Source organism: Caloenas nicobarica, chromosome 5, assembly GCF_036013445.1.
Source record: "Caloenas nicobarica isolate bCalNic1 chromosome 5, bCalNic1.hap1, whole genome shotgun sequence".
NCBI classification, from domain to species: Eukaryota; Metazoa; Chordata; class Aves; order Columbiformes; family Columbidae; genus Caloenas; species Caloenas nicobarica.
In genome coordinates, this window is record NC_088249.1 from 27,499,958 (window position 1) to 27,522,528 (window position 22,571).

At 38.3% G+C, this 22,571-nt stretch overlaps 1 protein-coding gene across 1 annotated transcript in view; it reads right to left on the reverse strand.

The window, feature by feature from the left end:
• Positions 1 to 22,571, reverse strand: part of NPAS3 (neuronal PAS domain protein 3) — a 614,489-nt gene that overhangs the window by 18,020 nt on the left and 573,898 nt on the right. The window contains exons 7-8 of the mRNA XM_065635927.1: positions 13,353 to 13,546; positions 7,016 to 7,122 (exon numbers count right to left, since the gene is read on the reverse strand). Of these exons, the coding sequence (XP_065491999.1) occupies positions 7,016 to 7,122; positions 13,353 to 13,546 (301 nt within the window). The remainder of the gene's footprint in view (positions 1 to 7,015; positions 7,123 to 13,352; positions 13,547 to 22,571) is intronic.

Below are 22,571 nucleotides of genomic sequence, written 5' to 3' on the forward strand. Positions count from 1 at the left end.
ATCTGAGGCATGTTGCAAAATAACTATATATTGCTAAGCTACAGAAGGCAAAACTCTGCAATTAGGATCAGCAGCTAGTGGTTTAAATAGCTTAAAGGTTTAGCTTTGTAGAGTTTTCTGGTTTGTTTCTTGTCCAAAAGATCTGATGCTTCTGATAAACTCTCATATACTTTACATACAGAAAACATTTGTCCAATAGCACACAGTTCGCACATGAAAAACTTAGCCACAAAATATCCTGAAGATCAGGAATTTATCAGGATTTAAAATGATTTCTGAATATTTATATGGAAAATTAGAATATCAAATATTACAATAGTAACAACCGTCCTTCACAAAAAGGAATGTAAGCAGTGGTCTAAATTCTCATCTTTCAAGGAATGAACCAACTATGAGATAATAGTGTATTATGGAGAAAACAAGGGTGCAAGGTGTGCATGATTGCACATTGCAGAGTGTTTTCACCCTTCTTCTAAAGTAACTGGCTTTGGTCAGAGAGCAGACAAAAAAATTAAGCTAGACAGATCAGCATCTCTCATAACCCAAGGAAGCATTTTCAGGGGCAAATGCAACATCAGCAAGACTTCAGGGCACGGCTCGAAGACACAGAAAATACTCTTGGTATTGGCACATCTCTTAGGATTCATTAGGACTGAAAAACGAACACTATGCATGGGCTAAAACCAAAGTCCTTGCTCCTTTTTTCCTTGTATGAATAAAAAAAAATATATGCTTCCATTTCTTTTAGTTTCTTATCTCCTGTTCCCTCATCTCGCTCTATCACCACTATCTCCAATCAAAGGACACAAGGATGCCAGTTGCCATAGCAGAAATCTCTGCTGGCCCATAGTATGGACAGAGAGGAAGACTGTGCAGCTGGTCAGACCAATACTTCTGCAATACTTTGGAAACAAGATACACTAGACTGTCATCAGGATGCCAGGAGGGCTTGGTTTAAGAATTAGCTAAATACCAGACATTCTATCAGCCTAATTTAGAATCAATCTTGCTTTTTAGTGATGATAATAAACTTGTACAAACATGAGATTCATTTGTATATTTTAGCATTTTATTTCAGTCTCAGAATGCAAAACCTGACATTGGAATCAGTTTGATTTTTTTTGGTGATTGAAGATATTAAGCACTACAAGAGCATTGAAATTTCGATCTGATTAGGATAAAAATTCCTCAGGATCAAAACACTTCTTTTTTTCCCCCTACAGTTTTACTAATTGTGTGCTACTTGACATTGCAGAGTTATTCCACAGCATGATAGCAAAATATGTGAAGTGTATTTTAGTGTTAGAAATTATCAACTCATTCTATTTGTTTTTCATGTGTTTGAGGTTATTAAGAGAATAAAAAATTATAACTGATGTGCATAAGTTAAAAGGGTTAGTTCAACTACAGCTGGTAGGCTAAACCACTAAGAAATATTTTTTACAGCAACAGAATTTTTCTACTGAACATACATAAAAGAAATCATGAATATATAACTGATTTTAAAGCAGACTGAGGGGGTAATATCCCTTGAAAAATAGGGGAGCCATGAAAAAGGTGAATGTGGAATAGTTTATTTTCAGAAAGACTGGATTATTCTAACCACTGGAAACCAGATAAAGTAGATCAGAGGGAGTGCTACCAAACATACTCATCAGAGACCTTTGCTTTATGGGAAATGAACTGCCTTGGCTCGCGGTTCCTGAGGAATTGTATTTCTTATAGCTGTAAATCAAATCCTGAAGAAACAGGATGATATTTTCTAAGCAATAGCTGAGGACAACACGTATCTTTTTTGTCAGTGTCAGGTTTCTGAATTTAGACCTCAATTAGGATTCCAAAATGAAAAAGCATGTATTATATACCAATATATACTTGTGACAGTGTTCTTACAAGCGATATATTAATTTTCAAATGGTGGCACGTCGTCCTATGTTTGTCTAAAAGTATATTCATAGTTGCCTTCAGAGGTCTTGACTTTTATACTTCCTTGCTGCTCTCTTAATGACCTTCATTGAACAGTAACACCAAGTACTTGATGTTCAATGAAGATCATTCATTTTTTCCAATTAAATGGAAGACGTATACTCCTACAGCATATGACACCCATTCATTCTTAGCAAGAAATGTCCTTCTTAAATCAAAAAGGGATGTTATGTATGATAAGTGTCAACCAAAGGGAAATACATACACACAGCATTGTACTCCAGAGAGCAGTGAGTGTCCATTGCCCTTACTGAGCTCTACAGACAGTCGTAAAACCTGATACAACAGTAATTTTATTAATCTGCTTGATTTCTGATGTTTATTTGACATAAAATGTATCCTGCTAGCTTTAAGATCAGGGATATTTTCTTGCCATTGGAACAAGGGCAATTCTATCCATGCAAGGACTGATGGCTTGGTGAAAATGTATGAACCAGCCTATGCTTGACATGCAGTTCAAACCTGCAAAGTTTCTATGCAGAGGGAAGTAGAAAGTGAGGATCTGATCACCTTCCCCATTCTTACAAGTGGTAAACTAGAACTGGGGGCACGAAGCATCTTTCTAGGGTATTAGTTCTAGATGCATAACTATGAAATGTAAAACATTCAGCTTCACCTCTTTCATGCCACACATCCTAATGAAGAGCTTCATTACACAGAACTGGGATTAGGGACTGTATCTGAGCCAGAGTACAGCTAGACCTGCAATTTTTGAGGGCTCGGATTCAAACACAAGTTGTGGCAGCTTAGCCAGTTGCTGTGTCAGCTGAGCCAATAGCTGAGCCCTGACGTTGGATAGTGTACAGGTTGTTAGATTTGAGAACATTTTAACTATAATCTCTGTGAGAGAGACTTGATTTATTATAAGTGATATCTGTCAGGATTCTACCAGCAATTTATGCAACAAACACAGTGAAGATGAACAAATAGAAGTTTCCCAAACTCCCGAAACAAGAAGCATTGTAAAACTGGAAACAGATTAGTGAGGTAGAATTGTAACACCAACTGGGAGATTTGGGAAAAAACATGATCATTGAAAGCTTGAATGAAACAAGATAGGAACAATATCCCTAAACTTTTTATTTCTGTTTGAAAAAAACTGATGCTTCAATAACTTGCGGGATTGCCACCATGTATGACTGTGTTGGAATAAATGCAGGCATATGTAAAGTTGGAGCATGAATGTTGTTTTATTAATCCATAAGGGCATCAAGCTATAACTAACATAAATCTCTAAGTAGCAATCTTGACCTCACTGAACCTAGTGGAATTTTTGCTCTTTAGTTCACTGGGGTCAGAATTTCAGGCCATACAAATTTGCTTTTTTAGGGCATAGTCCCCATGTACATTGAAGCCAACGAAAGCTTTTCCACTGACTGACTGTAACTGACCTTTCATTAGGGCAGCAGTTCCTGTACAAAAGACTGTTGTCACTGCTATAGTCCTGCAGACCTTATTCACCATTTTACTTGTTATGGTCACATTCCTGAAACTGCTTTTGTCTTCTTTTATCTGAGATAGCATTAACAAGGCCTGTTTTTCAAAGTTTCTAATGGGCTGCTACGATCTGAAGCCATCAACAGCCCTCTTGATTTTTTTTTCTGTGTGATTTTGTGCAACATTTCTTCTTTACTTGTTTTTCTCTGATGTCTTTGAATAACTTGGATGAGAAGGCAGGATATACTGGTCTTACTTTTTCCATTTTTTTCTGAAATGTTGTCAGTGAATAGGCAGAGTAGCATTTTTTATTTGTGTTTCTTTCTCCTTCTAGACCTACCATTAAAATTTAGGATTCTTCTTGTTTTAATCTTTAAAAATTATTTTATCTCCTGTAAAAATCAATCAAGATTTTTAGCTGCATTCTGTGGTCTTCCAAGAAACACAACCTTCTCACTTTGCTGATTTCTCAAGTCCGCTTCTGCTTTTCAGTAGGGCTTTCTAACCACTACTTTAGCTTCCAACTCCTCTTCAAAATATTGCATAACATTGTGGGCTTTTTAAAAAAATTTTTTTTTTTCTTCTCATTGTAATCTTAAACAATTATTTCCTATGTTGTACTGGCAAGTCTCCCGCATTGTCTATTTTGGGGAACTGCAGTTCTGCTGGGTTTTACCTTCTACAGCCAGCGTCTGCTAGTTCCTGAATTTTAGCTCTAATTTTATTTTCACTAAACCAGGAGGATTTTCTAGTTTGGTTTGAACTTGATTTTCTAGGATAGACAAGTTGCTATGAAGTGTTTTGGGGTTTTGAATTTTTTTTTATCTTGGTTTTTCCACAAAGTTTTTTTTTTTTCCAAATGCTAGAAAAGTCAAGCACATCTCTGGGCAAAGATATGAACCACTTCAGCTTCTGCAGGAGTTATAATGGGCAGGTAGACTTCCTGAGCTATTCCCCAGTCTAATTTAAACTTGAAGATTTTTCATCCAGGGCATGAGTTTGAACAACATGAAAAGAAAAATGCAAAGTCCTGTACCTGGGATGGACTGATTCCCTGCAATGGTACAGGCTAGGGACTGACTGGCTGAGTTGTTGCTCTGCGGAAAAGAACCTGGGGATCCTGGTGGACACTACGCTAGCCATGAATCAGTAGTGCGCTCTATGGGCTGTACAAAAAAGTGTATAGCCAGAAGATCACCGAAAGTCATTATTCTCCTTCACTCATCACTGCATCTCCTTCACCCATTGCATCTGCAACCTAATTTTAGGCTCCCAGCACAGGAAATATATTGATAAACTTCAGCAGGCTTAGCAGAGGTCTGTCAAGGTGGTGAGGGGTTGGAGTACTTGCCCTGTGATTAAAGGCTGCGGGACCATGCTTCTTCAGCCTGAGAAGAGGTGAAGAAGGGGTGGCTTCAGGAGGACCTAATGGCATACCTGCAAGGAAGTTACTACAAAGATGGAGCCATGAGCTGCACAATCAAAACAGGGGAATTCCAACTAGATAGAAGAAAAACAAAACAAAACACAAACAACAAAAAAACCCCCAAAACAGTGAGGATAATCAAGCCTTTATTAAGGATAACCGGAACAGGCCACTCAGAGGCGTTGTGGAAAGTCTGATGTTGAAGGTTTTCAAGATCAGCTAGACAAAGTGCTAAACAATTTGCTTTGAATCAGTGTTGATCCTATTTTGAGCATGAGGTGGGACTAGATAATATCCCAGAATCCCTTCCAAAAGGAATGGTTCTGTGAACATCTTGTTCCTATAAGCCAAGAGAACAACTATACATAAAAGATGTAACTAGCCTCATCTATTGGAAAAAAATAGCCTAGCAAGAATAATTATGCTATAGTCACACAGTCCAGTTTGGAATCCCACTGTGCAGGATGCTGATAATAGGAGAAAGTCCCTGTGTTTATAAAGCTTGCAATCCAATCAGCTAAACTGGACATACAGTGAGAGCAGGAACACAGCGAGGTGAAGCGATTTTCTAGAAGTCATCCCTATCTCCAGGGTCTCCTGAGCCCTAATCCAGTGCTTACACACTGGACCACGCTGCACTCACACTGCCCGCATAGGTCTCTAAGTTTTCTGAAGATGAATGTTTCATAAAGCACATTCTATTTCACAGAGAAGTGGTCATTCAGAAGATTAAGGTCTTTTTCAAATGGGATGTTCATCTCTGCCAGGTGGTATGTTAAGTCTGAGTCATAAATATCTTTTATTTCTTTGGTCAGATAGTGCAGTGAAAGTGCAACTTGTCATTTTTTACTTCCAGTTTCAAGAGCACCAAGCAAGTTTTTGCATTTGTTCACTTCTGAGCAACTGATGCAATCTCCTGGATACTAAACACTTAAAATGTAAATGATGCAAAATTACTATGTTAACAATTTTGGATAGTTGAATTTTTTTTTCCAAAAAAAATGTATCTAACCTAACCTTCTTCTGCCAAATGCACCTTACCTTCTAGAAACTTCAGTGACTATTTGAAAGCTTTACAGACCTTGATGCTGTTGTTGCTTGTTCTCCTGCTTTCCAGTTGCAGTTATCCTCCTGTCTTCCCTTACAGATCAAGCAAGGTATTTTTGGACTCAAGATTTATACTGCCTTCTATTGTAGTCATATGGTTTTGTAAAGGCTAATTAAATGTGGCTGTATTTGGGTTGCAGGGGGAGCAGAGTTATTAATATTTGGGACTCCGCATTTAAGAGGCAGTTTGCAGATAGTCTTTTACATTTAGAAAAACACACAAGTCAATCATAAATGCAGTCAGTCACTGAAACTTCCAGAGAATTATCTGGCTTCACTGCAGGCACAGATAAATTAGAGATTATGGGCCTAAGTCTCTTTTCGCACCAGGGTAAATCAGGAGCACCATTACTGAAGTCAACAGATCTCAACAAGAAAAGAATTAGGCCCTATGGCTTTTAATAAGAGGAATACAAAGAGTTTAATTACAAGGAATCAAGCTGAACCTCCCTTCCCCCATACACAGACATATGCATGTACTCTCTGGTAAGGTTTGTTTCTCATAACATTTTTGTACTTCTGTTATCCTGATCAGATACTACCTGTGTGCAAGTACCAAGGACTTAGATGCTACAGGGATGAGGGCTGTTTAGATGTTAATACACAGGGTGGTTAAAACACTGGTAGAGCTGTAGCTCAGTTCTGTATTGAAAAACCTGGTGAAATCCCAAATATGCTGCAGTTTTTCACCTCCATGTTATGACTAAGAAATAAGAAACAAAGAGAGGAGTTCATTTTCTGTGCTAGGGAGTTTATCACCTAGGCAATACGTCTTTGAAGGAGTAAAATAATGCACAGCACATGTAAATGAACAGTTGCTGGAAGCTTTGGTGATACAAATCTATTTCTTTAAATTTCCACATATGTGAACAATCTAACATGTCTATAAAAAGGCTTGAAAATAAATAATACAAAAAGTTATATTTGAGCCACCCTCTGTGAAACCCCATGACAAAAAAGCAGGTGCAAGATGAAGACCCAAGTTGTGGTATATAAGTAACAGTTCAGGAACCAGCAAGTGTTGTACCAAATTATTTTTACAAAAATGGAAGTACTTACAGTCTAGGTGACTATGTCGGATGCCTTCCACATCTTCAGCATGAATGAAGTGGTAACATCTCTTTCCTACAATATCTACAGGAGTCAGATCCATGTAATCAGTAATCCTAAAAAGGAAAAAAAAAAATCGCCTATAATTCAAAAAGGAAAAGAATACAAGAACTGTCAAATGATCCAGAAAGTGAAATCTGCTAAAAAATTTTTCACCACTGTAGTAATTTGAATGGAATATCTGCACAAACAAGACACCGTTGAAGAAGGAAAAAAAAAAAATTAAACCTTGAAATCATCTTATCCATTTAAGTTGAAAGTTAAATTCTAGAGCATATTGTCTCCATAGCATAACACCAAGACAATATAATTCCATCAAATTGTAAAGCATTAGCAATAATCCAAAATCCTCATTAAAAGACCAAGATGATTCAAGGTTACATAATAAAGTAAAAACATGTTATGTTTATAGCAAATGATTAGAGACACTTTTCATTTCAACAGATTGGCCTTCTATTGGGTATATTCATGAAAAAGCTCTTCAACTGTTTCTTGGCACCAAGTCCAAACTGATATTTCAAGGGATATAATTTAAATGCTGAGACACACAGATGCCTCAGGGTGTTATCTTTTTTAGACTAATTCATTTGGGAGCTCAGCTTTCACTCTGGGCCCTTTCAACTGGGACTTTGTTGTTTATTGCACACAGAAACTTTAAAATCTATTCTACAGACCTTTGTGTGTGTCTGTGTGCTTGTGTCTGTGTGCTTGTGTCTGTGTGCTTGTGTCTGCGCGCATGTGCAAACTTCTGTCATGGAGTGTCAAGATGTCAGCGTCCTTAAATGCAGTACAGAAAACAACAAAACAATTGGAAAATGCCTTGCTCACACAAGCGTTTAAAAGTATGTCTGTTTTCCAGAAACAGAATGGTTTTTTATGGTTTGAAATATGCTGCAATGTTTGGGGTTAAACCCACTTTGCAATTGTAAGATATAATTGCCATCCATTTAAGGGAGTGGTAAGAAACACCGAACATCTTGGTATAACCAGATAGGTGAAATAACTGGAATGTGATGCTGAGGGAGGCCAGTGGGGAGGCTAAACCAGACACCAAATTGTGTAGGTCTGGGGGGTTCCCAGCAGGCAGAGGGGGTGAACACAGCCACAGAGGCACTGACTAGCAGAGCTGTGTTTGCCTGGGTGTCTGAGGCAGGGAGAACGCAGAGACCAGGAAGACTGGAGGAGAACAGAAGCATTAGACAGCACCACAGCAGCACTGGTGATTTGTCCCAGTTAAACACAAACAAACAAACATAACAAACATGAAAAACACCACAGGTAAAGCAGGCAGACTCAAATTTGCCAGGAAAAATTGTCAAATGAAGTTTAGTACAAAACACAACAGCCTTCTCCCGCTTTCATGACAGAGCATGTTGAAGGATGTGCACTTTCAAACAACTGCCTAGTAGTTATAGCACTTAACCAAATATGGGTTACTCATCTGGGGATACTCGTCTAATGTTTATCACAAACCACAGTTGAAAAGCACCTCTCCTACCTTCTCAAAGAGGACACAATTCACCAGGATACAGACATGTCTGGAATAGTGGCAGTGGGACTCCCTGTCCCTCCTGCTGAGTTCCTCCACTTTGGTGGCACAGTGAATTACAGTCTAGGAAACAAAGGGCCTGGGATCACTGCCAAGTGCTAAGAAACCTCACCAGAAGAAAGGGAGTCTGAGATTTAAAGGTTCCTGTGCCCCAGACTGTATATAATCTTTTTATACTAAAGTAAGTGTATAAAGAGTCTCTAGAGCAGGAATGAGAACTCAAGTTTTTCCCTCTCCCATGTCTACACTCTCCTCACTGGCACACTTTGCTGTCTCTCCTCTGGCTGAAGATTTGTGTGTTTTCTGTTAAGAGGTGGCTCTGCTTCAAGATCAGGGAGAATAAATTGCACGTTCCCCAGCCTAGTAGAAAGGAGCAATCTCCAGGCAGGCCGCTGCCCTGGGATGTACCCAGGCTGCGAGTGCTACAGTTCACAGGGCTAACAGGGAAGATGAACACTCTGCCTCCTCCTTTGGTAAATTCGACTCAGCTGTATTTCGTTTCTTTGCAGTAACACATTTGTGTAAAGTCTTCACAGATAAAAATGAACATGGCAAAGCAACTGTGGAAGCAGATTCACAGTCCCTAAAGTTTAAGGATAATATTAAGAAAAAGCTGTTTCAAACAGACACATGAAGGACAAAGGATTTTTTAAATGAAAAAAAGTGGAACAAGAAACAGAAAGACTATCCAGATGTAAGTGATGATCACTGGTAAGCAATGACACCAGAAGCAAAAGAAATGACATCAAATAGGACACTGATATTTATATCAAAAGTACCATAGATAGAAAATAATTTGCACGAAGGGAGAAATATTGTAGTATATCTTAGAGTGCTAGTTAGGAGGCAGATCCTGTGGCTCCCAAGACCTTTGACAAAATAAAGCTACAGGTTGATGGGTGGGAGCTCGGTTCTCCTGAACACGCAGACCTGATCCTGTAAAACACAAGCACAGGCCTATGTCTGAGCAGATCAGTGGTTCCACTGACTTACAGAACTGTGAACATGACTGCAGTTTAAAGGTAGGTATATGGTACAGTGCTTTGCTGAATTAAGACCAAATTATGCACACATTTGTATGCTTGAAGCTCTCTACACAACACTGCATATCTGAAGGAACTGTTGGCAACCACTGTCATGGCCAACAGGTCAGACCCCTTGGATCCAGAAAACACCATGTTCACTGCGTTATTTTATTTTGAGAATATACTAGCAGATATGGCTATAGCAGTCAACATTATCTGGGCTATAGGCTCTCTCCAGATGGTCTCCGACCACTAACAGTTGACACTGAAAATATATAGACTGATGCTGTACTCCAGCAGCAGTGTCTTTATTTTGCTTTTAGTTATTTATCATCATCTAAGATGATTTGTTCCTCTGCAGGTGCTTTTCTCACTCCACTGACTAATGAAGAAATTCTAGACTATTTTAGAATAGATGGAGAAGTTTAGATTATATGAATATTTGCAAAACAGACAGGGATTAACGTATCACATCTTAGGCAACAAAATTTTACATCTCCATTTAACACTCTCAGAACAAAATATTAATTGTTAGATATAGCCAGTGCACTAGCTAATGGATCTTGTCTCAAAGGGAAGCTAACTGTTGACTAGTTGGCGCACTGAGTTCAGGATTCTGATGCAAATCTCTTCATTCAGAGGAAAGTAACAAGATGCACCCAAAGTCATGAGTAACTCTTGCTCCCTGCTGTTGCAAGCAGGCAACCACTCGGAAAACTAGGAGTACTATTGGTCTCACCCCTGCTGATCCAATGGTCCACTGTGAGCATTCATTTCAGTTAAGTAGCATGGCTTCTGCTCCATGCTCCCTGCGGCTGTCAGTAACTCCCCATTGCTCTATAAATAGTGCTTACAGCTTCCCCAGCATGGAGCCATTTTTCTCTGTTTTCATCAATGTGCTTGCTTTACTGTGGCACCACAAAGAATTTCCCATCTGCCCATAAGTGTCAGGAGTCAAGCCCATATATTCAGGATGGGATACTTATCTCCTTTTCTATAGTCCCAGAAGAGAGATCCCAACTTCCCTGACTTGGAGAATGGCCTTGGCAAAGGCCCAGATAATTCATCTGACAACTTCAATCAGCTGTTCGGTTAATTCCTTCCCTTCTTTTGTCCTTTCCATTCCTCCAGCTTTTACAGTTATATTCTGCTTTGCATCTGCTATGAAATCCAAATCCTGCCAGTCCTACTCCATTTTCAATCTATGGAAATCCTGCTGCCTCAGTGAGCTAACATTCACTTCCCAGCCCTGGCAGAAGTGTTTATGCTATTTGAAATCACTTTTATAAATTATTTTAAACACTGACACAAGGGCTTAAAATGGAACTATTGCAACATAAATTCAAGTACCCCATCACATGCATTCTACTCTAGCCTATGAGATATTATATAATCCATCACAAACAAGGAAAAGTTGCTTTATAATGTTGCCTTTACCTAAATGAATGAAAACACTAGTAAGCTCAATGCTTTCTTGCATAAGTCAGCTGGCTTACCGTAGTTTACCATATGTTATCAGCACTTTCTATGTGATTACCAACCAGTGCTCCACATCTGATACATTTCCTGTTTTTCACTGATGCCTTTCTCAGGCATTTAAAAGTTTTATTGCCACATGAATGTAAAGGGAAGGCTTGACAAAAACGTTTAATTAATAAAACAAATACACAACTTAGGGCTCATAAAAATGTGAAACTGATGGCAAAATATAAATCTTTCTAATATGGCCCACAAATTCATATCATACTTGACCTGACGGAATAGTTCATTTTCCACATTCCTCGCTTTTTTTATTGAGGTTGCCAACGAAGGCAACAGTTAGTGCAGGTGATTTTATGAAAAGGAAATCTGTTCACTAGCAACTGGACAGATACCAGCGACTCATTTCACAGGGGCCATTGAAGAGCTCTGCAGTGGTAGCAGCTTTCCATTACTACCTAGGTAGGTCACGGTCTAAGCAAAAGGTTTTTTTCTAGATCCTGCTGCTAATCACCTAGGCTCTTTCACCAGCTGCCAGATTATACAGAATCTAGAAGCTTGTCAGATAGACTCACAGGCAAAAGCTCAGCCCAAACTTCAATACTGCTACCAGCTTTCTCTGTGACCTTGTGCAAACCACTTTCTACAGAGCGGTTTTTCCAAGCTTAAAAAGGAGAACAATATATTATCTTTTAGATAATGCTTTTGAAGATTAGAGGAAGTGTTCTCTCTAACAGCCACGTAATATTATTATTAATACTATTGTGGCAGTTCAGAAACATGACAGCAAAGATAACCTCGTAACTGAAATCCAATATTGTTTTAAATTGTTTAAGGCCCTGATTCAACGAAGTATTTGAGTTTACCCCATTTTATAGAAGTTTATATTGATGTGCCATCCTGATTGTAGGTATTCCATTATGATTGAGCAATTATGATTGCTCTTGTCAGAGAGCTTCCACTCAACTTGTAATATGCCACAGCTGCTGTCAGATGCAAAGCTTGCATTAGTCATCTTGTTGTACTTTTTGATGATAGGTCCCCTTGACAAAATTTCTTTTGGCTGCATTACCTCTTTCCTCCTTTCCAGCTTTTCCCCCATACCTCAAACTTCCATCAATGGACCCGAACGTCTTTATTACTTATATCTTCCTTCTCAGATATCTTCACTCTATGCTAAATACCCATACCCTAGATTTTATTTTTAATTTTCTGGGCCCTGAGGGCACCAATAAGCCTTAATGGTCTTGACCAGCCTCCCTGGGCCTCCCCCACCCAGCCTACAGCGCAGGACCCCATGCCGGCCCCTAGGGCTGTCAGACTGTGCCCCAGCAGGGCTGGTCTCCGGCTCCCCACAGCCCTGCCCTGTCCAGCCACGGGTCCTGCTGAGCCAGGCCCAGCCCACGTCCTGACCTGGCCTCAGCCCAACCCCAGGGAGGTGCCCAGCTGCCCCACTGCCCCCTGGCTGGCCTTCTCCTGGCTGGGGTGGTGGGACAGGCCCTGGCTGCCAGCCCCTGCCATCACCCACCGTGGGGAGCCCCCAACCCCCAGGGAGCAGGCAGCTAAATTTAAATCCGATCTTCCACCTTCCTAGATCACTTGTCACTATCACATGGAACGTAGCCCCCCACCCCCAACTCCGCATCACCTGTTCCCACTTCACTGCTGTCTTTCCCAGTATGCCCTTACCCAATTTTAATCTAAAGTTTTCCCACCTCTTACTGCAACAGATCCCACCTCTCTAGCCTACTATCTAGGCCATCTGTGCTTCTGTTCCATTAAACACTGAGCGTGATGTGCTGTAATCTGCAAATTAGTTCAAAAATGGAAAACTTTAAAATTTCAGACAGAAAGACTTGTGGAGGGGAGGATGGGGGAGCATAAGGACAGCCATATAGGTCAGACCAACGTCTGTCTAGTCCCAAATCTTGCCTCTGAGAGGGATGGTGAGAGATTGCAAAAAGCAGGGGAAGCTAAGAGAAATCTTTCCTGGTCTATCCTCCGCTATTCCAGCAAGATGTCCTGCAAATTACGGTTTTTAATTTATCTTTATCCTCTAAGAACATAATGAAAATGAAGGTGATGATGATGAGAGTGAATTCAGTACTCTCATACAACACCAGGATGACATTGCAGGAGTCACAAATTCACAAATTTCAAAACTTTTTGCCAAGTCCATGTAACAAAGAATACACAGAGCTAAAACAAAGAAAAAAGGAGCTAAAAGCTGTACCTATTTTCACAGTAAATGATATTGAGGTCCATATTCACACGAGTGACAAACATGTGGCAGTCAATCCTGACTTCATTAATTGTAGGAGGTGGCAAAGCATGAGCAACGACAACAAGTCCCATGATTTGGCTGGGTACTGTCCGTCCGTGGGACAGTGACACTCTCAGACGTAACCGGCCTGTTATATGAATCACCTGGAAAATAAAAACAATAAAAGAAACCCCAGTGAATTCTGGATGCAACTGTGACATCAGTTTCTTTTAAAGGATAGCATTACTATTCCCTACAGATCACTTAACACAGCCAAAAATTGTACTAAGTAACTGCCAGTATTAGTGTTAAGCTTATTAATATTGGCTGTCAACATGTCCTATATGTCCTCATGGCAAAAAAGAAGACAAGAACATAACAGGCAAATGTGTCACATTCATCAAATAAAAACCTCAGAACTCCTGTCCTATTGATTCTTGTGGTGGTTGCTACAGAAAGAGAGAAGAAGAAAAAAAACAATCTAGAAATTCAACAAAAGAAAAGAGAGAGGGTGATAAAACTGAAGTAATGAAGGTAGAAATTAATAAAATATTAATTTTATAACATTCGGAGACTGAATATGAGACAAAAAGATCAGCAGTTTTGAAACTTTCCCAGCACAGATTTAATTGAATTGCTAGTCACCTACACCATGGAGACACTGCTCACAGCCTTGAATTACTTCTTTGTGGTTGGCAATTTGAGAAGCTACAACCTAAAAGTGATCAATGAGCTCAGCTGTAGGATGGTCTTCTTGCATCCACAGCAAATTTGTAAGAGCTGGTAGACACATAGTGCTTTGCCTAGTACACTATGTATTTAGGGAGGGCTCTGAAGGTGGATGGTTTCTTTCCCTATTTACAAGATAATGCCAGAAGATGCCCAGGAGGTCCAGCTGCAGCCCTGGAAAGCGAAATTTTAAGAGTGCTGCCTGAAATGGAATAAGTTGAAACTCTGGGAAAAGGATAATCCACCACTTTCAGTTTCACTCCTTCAGGAGTTCTGTGGATAAATAAAGGTGGGTGTTTTTTTCAATAAAATAATAAAAAAACAGCACTGATGTCAGATATCAAACTGAAAATGGAAACTGCAGTTCCTGTACTCACGGATTAGAGAACCATAGGAACTGGCAGTTGCAGGGTCTCCCAGATTTTCACCGTCAGAGTGTGTTACAACATCGACATGAAGAGAAGATTTCCAGGAGACGGGGTCCATTTCACTGTGATCCCAGACTCCGGCCCCAAGCCTGACATTATTCAAGGAGAGACTGGACAACATCCTCAGACACATGGTGTGAACTGTGGAGTTGTCTTATGCAGGGACAGGAGTTGGACTCAATGATCCTTCTGGGTCCCTTCCAACTCAGGACATTCTATGATTCTATGATTCTGTGTGTATACTCTCAAAATTGGCCCCTTTCAGCCCTTTTATTGACTCACTACACGGAAGTCAACAGAGATGTTGGTTGGTACCAAGTACACTGGAGGAGGTGACAGAGATGGGATGTAGTTATACATCCACTGATGCTCATCTCAAGACAGCAGCCAGACTCTTTGCTTCTGATCTGAGACTGATTGATAATAGAAAATGAGAGAGAATAAAATCTTTCATTAATAAGTCTGCAAACCACAAAGTGCATCCAAATTCAAATGTAATTCATGCTAGCAAATCTGTTATCTAAGCCTTGAATTTTTTTTTTGTTTGTTTGGTTTGGTTTTTTACCTAATCATTAAAATATCTCCTTTCTCCATGATTTTACATTTCGACTCCAGCCAGCGCAGTGACTCGGAATGAGGAAAGTGATGAGCTGCTGTGTTTGTCCATTTCAGTTGCAGGTTTCTGACCACCTACATTTAAAGTAATTATTGCCTAAACTCACACTTAATGCACATTCCAAGGGCAAACTATTCTATGAATATTTGAAAAAGTTCCTAAAGGCAAGGATGCAAAAACACATTTTCAAACACACTTTTTTTTTTTTTTTTAAAATTCTCAAGACCTCATTAACTAATGAAGAAATAGCTAAAAGAAATAGGATTAACTTCACAGGAGGGGCAGTAATAGTATATTTTGCTCCTTCTAGCTAGGCTTGTATATACATCTGCTTTTTATCATTATCTGTCTCTTTTTATCACGCAGTTTCAGCTTACTGCAAAACCTCAAATCTGTAAATGCTTGAAAAACTGCTGATGGATAACTAGTAATAATGTGAAAAATAATCTTATACTGAACGTGCTATGCAAAAGTATTGTTGTTCTCTTGTTTTTTCATGAGTCCTTATGCTAATATGTTTGAAGTTGGCACTGTCACTTGAGGGAATTTTTGAGATGTATCATACTTAAAATCCATTTATCTCTTCTATTTTTTGAAACTTCCATGTCATTTGCAGCTAAATATCAACATAGCTTGTTTTTGAAAACTCTCTATTCAGTCAGTACCTCACTGTTTTCTGATTCCTCATCTGAAATACACCTCAGATGTAGTATTACCCCAAGAAACAGTTCCAAACCTGCTAGACCCACCTTATATGAACATTGTTGAATTTCAAGAGAGTTTGCTTCCAGATTCAAATTATTTATCTTGTTCCTAACTCTATCAAGGATCAAAACATGTTCTAAATCCCCATGTGAATTCAAATTTTAGGGGTCAGCACTCCATTGCATTCTGATTCTTGACACTGGGAAATGTACAGCAAACTGCCCATCAGTTCCAGTGCCTGTCTGCCTCTAAGGAAACTTTATTTCCATGCCTGAAATCCCTTTCTATGACAACATTAGTCAAACGCACCAAGTGGGAAATCTAATTGGTAGTAAAAAACAATTCTAGCTGTCATGACCTTGTCTACATTGTGAGTATTGCCACTTTTAACACTGGTTCATTTGAACTGGGATTAGGGGTGATAGGAATTATAGGGTCAATTATCTCCGGTAGCTAAAATTAATCTCTTTATAATTCAATCCCAAAGCACTAGTCTATCATATCCTAAAGCAGTATTATGACTTTAATGAAGCTAAATTGCAAGAATAAACTGTTTTATAAAGGACAGTACTTGGATATAGATGTAAATATTTAACAAAATTTGCTAGGAATATTCTGAAAATCAAAAGCAAACACAACTCTTCTGTACAGTTTTCTTTATAAATACTTTCTTCTGAGAAGTATGCAACAGTCCAAATCCATCTTTAAACTATCATTGTCTTCTTTCTAATAATGCTTTATGAATAGACTGTCACATTTAGATGTCACAACAAGAGAAGACAGCGATACTGTGTTCTGTCCATTATAAAAAGGTGGGTGAATGCTATATTGATCACAGGGATCATTAGAAACTTTGTATGTCAAGAGCTCTACAGATTCCCCCAGCATTTCTCCATCTACCTACTAAATGAAGTGAGTAGCAAAACTCCTTTTTTATTCTAATGGGAGCTGGACTGGGTTAACAGTTCAGAGACTTTTTTTGCTCAGAAACTGTTTCTTGGTAGGTGTTGCAACTTGCATCATGATTTTATCCTGTAGAAGTAGAGGGAAATCTTATGGTCAAAATAAACCTTGTGACCTGATCTGTAACAGGATTTGACATAGGTCATTCTGATCTGTGTTATTGCTGTAGCGTAACCTAGTTGTATAATAGTTATACTTGGATAGGTGGGTGAACCAAAAAGCATTCTGTAACAACAAAACTCTCAATGCTGTGAAATGAATATAACATATATGCTGCTGTAACGACATCATGCTGAAGCAAAACTAATACTATCAAATCTTCTGTACTGTTCAATTGCTTTATTAAAAAAATTCTAAATCAACTTTGCTTGACAGTCCAATATTGAAAAAAAAATTATTTGGGTTTTATTTTTAGCTGATTAGAAAAGGGATTTGCAAAATATTATAAGTACATGTAAATACAGTTTATGAGTGTGGGAGTGCTAACAAGCCACATTGCCTGGACAAATATATATTTCTTTTCCTTGCCATATGCTCTATTTAGTCATCTGTTAGCGACAAGCACTTAGATGTGCTCTACTAATGCCTACTCATTATAAACAAGCACATCACAAAGACCTTGATAAAACCTTCCCTCTGTCAATACTTAAGGAAAAGGAAAGCCCAGTGATTGAAAAACACATCTGGAACCTGCTTATCATCCTTTAAAGCTAAATCTCACCTCTGGAGATGGAAATACTTTCTTTGTCAAAAGACATCTTTAAATATTACATCCATTTTTTCACATACATGTGATGTCAGAGTAAGGACATGCATTACCAGAGGCTATAAAAACCTGCAAGCATGAAAAATCTGTGAATTTCACCTTTCAGATGTCTCTGTGTGCTTCAAAACTTAAACTTCCATTGGAAAGAAATTTCTAAACTATTTCTTTTGTTCTCTGTGTAAACCACTATGCCGATTTATTATGGGACTGAAACCAGAGCACTGGCAGAAGTCCTCCCTCCACCTCATTTCTTTTAATGAGACATTAAATTTGAAACCTTAAACTTATTGCTTAGATGCAAATTTTGAGAAGACAATCACATAAGAAAACATCCTAATTTAGTTTGTGTGCCTGGATATTTATTTAGCTGTCTTACAAACAGCTCACACATACGTTTAATCCCCCTTTACAGAAACAACTGTGATTCACAAGGATCTATATATGTTTGTTTTGGTATCTCAAAAATGTTACTTTATACTTCCAAAATCAACACTTAAATCTTTAAAACACAATTAAATTGAACTGCTAAAATTGGCCGAAGAAATCGTGCAAACTGTAGCCCTGTTTTTACATTTTTCTTTGGAAAAGTGGGGTGCTTTTTCACTCACTGATACATGGACATGGATCTCAAAACCTGCCTGTGACACCAGTGAGACAAATGTTTTAACACTCTGCAAGGTAAAGGGTTCCTATATGGTTTCAGGCAATTTCTCATCTAAGACTGAACATTTGGAAACAGGATTTCCTGTGGACTTTTCAAAGAAAACAAGGGTCCACTGTCACATCTTGAATTCATACAGGGATATCCTAAAGGTTCTCCTTTTCTGACATCAAAATAGATACATGCCTATCAACCAAAACTTCATTACGGGTTTATCTACCACAGTTCTCTTCTTTCCTCCTTGTACCTCACTGCAGTCACTACAAGATTTCTATTTGCTTTTATTTTCTCATGGTCAGAAGTAATTTATTTCTGGGGTTCCACAGCCCCATTCTCATTGAGACCAAAGCCTGCTCTCCCAGGCTTCTGGAAAGCTTCAGGAAAATATATCACCAGCAGCAGCTGGGATCAGAGAGAACCAGTGAGGTCTTGTGTTTGCAGTTCCAGTAATATTTGCATATTCCATTCTCAGACTTACTGCATTTCTATATATGCTGCAGTATTCCTAACAGCAGGTCCGATGGAGCATCAGTGTTTGGTGTTGCAAATGAGTGAGCCGCTAGAGCTGCAATATGTTGGATCGTTCCATACGTACAGCAAGTTTGATGTGTCCCACATGCATCCAACTTACTGTACCCACACAGATCAATTCTCTGTCATGTCTACAGTTGGTTTAACACAAAGAGGACACCTATTAGCCTAGCAGCATGAGCCATTTAAAGAAGTTTGCATGTGGCCAGCAGCCAGTCTTAGGGATTCCTGCATGTGTAGAAACCTGATCAATTACCCCTCAGATAATGAAGCTGAGAAAAGTAAAGTTTGTAGATGTATGCTCCTGTTGTATCAATGTTATGTTTACTGTATCTTTTAATCTAGAAAATAGCCATCATATCATCTTTCCCTTGTTAATATCACTCTTCTCCAAGTTCATAAGTATCACGTACCTTTTCTCTCAGATAGCATAACAGAGTAACATGTCTACTTACAGTAACTGTTCTCAACTCTTATTTGAGTCAGGTTATTTGCTGCTTCAGCTTAGCCTTGAAAAAGTGGTTATATGTTGAGAAACTTTATATATCTATCTATATATTTTTTTTTCTGACTATAGTAGCCCGTCTAATAAAAGATGCTGCTTCTACACACAAACCTTGTCCTATTATATCAAGTCCGCACCAGAACAAAGGAAACCAGTATTTAAGTACAGCTGTCAGTGAGTCATTCTGAATCATGGTGGATAAAAAAAAAAGAGATTAGGCAGTAACCTATGACTCCTGAGAAATGGCTTTGTAAGTAAAATACAGTCAGTCTTGATTCAGTTATGCACCAAACGCTATCTGAGCCACTGTTAAGAGTTGTGGTCTTGAGCACCCATTCAGAGAATACAAGTCTGATTTCAAGGAGGGTGAACATTATTCCTAACACATACATAGTTTCAAGGTCAATAGCCTCTTTTCCATCTACAAGTACATTTCAAATCCCCTCAAATGCACCTGCAAAAGACAGTCTGAAAATGGAAATGGTATTTACATTTAAACAGCATATTTGGTCTCAGGACATATTTTATTGTTAAAAAGTCAATACTAGTTTTTGGAGACACTCTAAGCTTTCCCTATCTTTTCTCTGATATCTCTCCCTCCAAATAATAAGATTCAAAAGCTATTTTGCTGCTTAAAACAGTCAGAAGCAGGAATTTAGGCTAATCCTTAGGGGTTTAAAAAAAGTATCCTCATGAGACCTCAAACTCATCAGGTGCTTAAAAGACAAGCACCACATGAGAAACACCCTGGCTTGGCAGGCTCAGTTCATAACTCTTGCTCAATCCCTAAAATGACCCGAGTAGAGTATTATTTATTGCGTATGAGGAATATTGAGACCAGCAGCAAGCACAACAGCCACAGTCACTTTCACTCAAGTACACCACAGGGAGCAGCTGCTCCTCTGCGTAAAAGTCAGTGTTTTGAGCACTCTTGCAAAAAGTGGCTAATTCCAACTCTTCCTCAACCTCAGGACACACAACCTCTTATCTCCCACTTGCCTTTCACTAGATAATAGACTAGAAAGAAGGGAATGGCGACAGCTTTCTAACTCTCCAAAACAGTGAAGATAAAACAAGAACCTGACAGTGCCTGTGTTACGTCTATCAGATGAAGCTCTCTGATCTGGATGTGGCTAGGTTAGGGTTATCTAAAGAATAAACTACAACTTCTCTGTAGGAGTAAAGGAAGACTATTGTATGACAAAAAATTCCTAAAGCTGCCATTAAAAAAAAAAAAACCAACAAAACCAACAAAAACCAAAAAACAACCAAACAAAACAACAAAAAAACCCCTCAGCAAAACCAAAAACCCCACCACAAACCAAAAAACTAAAACCACAGTTATTTTCAAGAGTATACAACAGGTTGTTTTACAAAAGTTATCAAATCTTAATAGCCTGGGAAATGAACAGCAGACGAGAGGTTGCTCAAGAATAATTAATAAAATATATTTGCTATCAACATTTTTAGATCCTTTAGATTAACACTATTAGATACTCAATTTATGGCTGATTTTTCACTCTGTTACATAACAGCATTAACATTTTACTATTTGGGGCAATAGATTAGTGGTTATTGTTTAGTAGGACATAGTACTGTGTCCTGCACTGTATATCGGCACATATGTATCTTTATCACCATGATGGCTCTCACATCAGAATTATGAGGTCCAGCCTTGAATTGGCATTCGTTGTGGTGGCAGAAGTTGCGTGATCAAGACCCTCCATTCAAGGTGTATTTGTATTGTAAAATCATGCTTTCCTTTCCTGTGTTATGGTTTTTTATTAATTGCAATGGATAAGCAAGCTGGTTTTCTCTAAATAAAAGATATTGTAGAGCTGACACTCCTAAAATCAGCCCCATAATATAAGCTCAAGAAATATAGTGTTGGGTCATTACACATTATAATTTTTCATTTATTGTGCTTTATACAACTGCAAAGGTTTCTGTTTTCATAATCAGCCCTCACAATAAGAGCTCTAAACATTCTGCTATTAAATAGTATCCTTTAAATATATGCAGTGTTAGTAATTCAAGATGCCAGGTTTCATTTTAATGCCTTTGAACCCTTTTCCTTTTTAAGATGTGTTATTAACAACTCAATCTATCAACACTGCTTTATTTTTCATAATCCAAAACTTACAAGCATTTGAAGAAAACCAACATTAAAAAATGGAAAAAGAAGAAACTAAGCTAAATCACCACACTACAACCTGAAAAAGTAGCCATAAAAATTGGTTTTATAACAGAATAGTTTTTGAAGTAATTGGCACAAAGACTGTTCTAGTGCAGATTGCTGCAAGAGCGCTCTTGGCAAGAACATCATAAGCACTAGCAAAACTTTAATACGCTCAAACAGCCAAATACAAACTGACACCAGGAACCCATGTGTGGCAACAAACAGGAAAAAAATAAAGTATCTCAATTTAATACAAACCTACATACAAAGGGATCAATTTTTACAATTCGTGGTTTAGCATACAATACAGCTGTCCTCAGAGTGAATATAGAGTAGCTATACATAAGAAATCAGAATTATCAATTCGGGGGAATTTCTCAAGAGTCCTTTTGATATGTAATAGAGCAAATATAATGACTAAGAAACCAGACATCAATGCATTAAATAAGATCAGGTTGGGATCTATTTAGAAAAGACAGGTTTAAGCTGGAAAAAGAATCTCTTTGATATGACCTCCAGAGCAGACCATTTGCAGGATTCAAGATGAGCAGATTTACTCTTGCATATCTGCTTGCTTCACAGCTGCTTTTAAATATAAACTCTAAAATATCTAATATTGAGTTATTGCAGAATGAAGTCTATATAGTAAAAAGATTAAGAACCTGGGATTTTCTTATACTTCTAGGAACTTTTATAATGGATTTTGTATGTCGAATTCAGAGGAATAAATGAAACATTGTTAATTTAAAATCTAGCTAATGTAACTGATTTATTTCTAAATGATCTATTATAGAATCTGGCTACTGCTAGTTTAAGCTAGGAATCTAGAATGCCCCAGAATATTTGGTAATCTGCATCCCCGATTTATGGCCAATGCTTATTTAACTCTGAAACTCAAAAGATAACTCCACTTTAACAGATTTTCCACTGCAAATCCCTTGGTGTTCAAATGTGTTGCATTTTTTTCCCCTCACAAAATGTTTGAAGTCCCCTTTAAAAATAATGCCTTGAGGATATTTTTTCCTTAATACCATTTAAAGAAAGTTGAAAGCATTTAGCTATTGAAGTGTGCAGGGTTCTAATAAAAGAATTGTCATCTCTGCCCA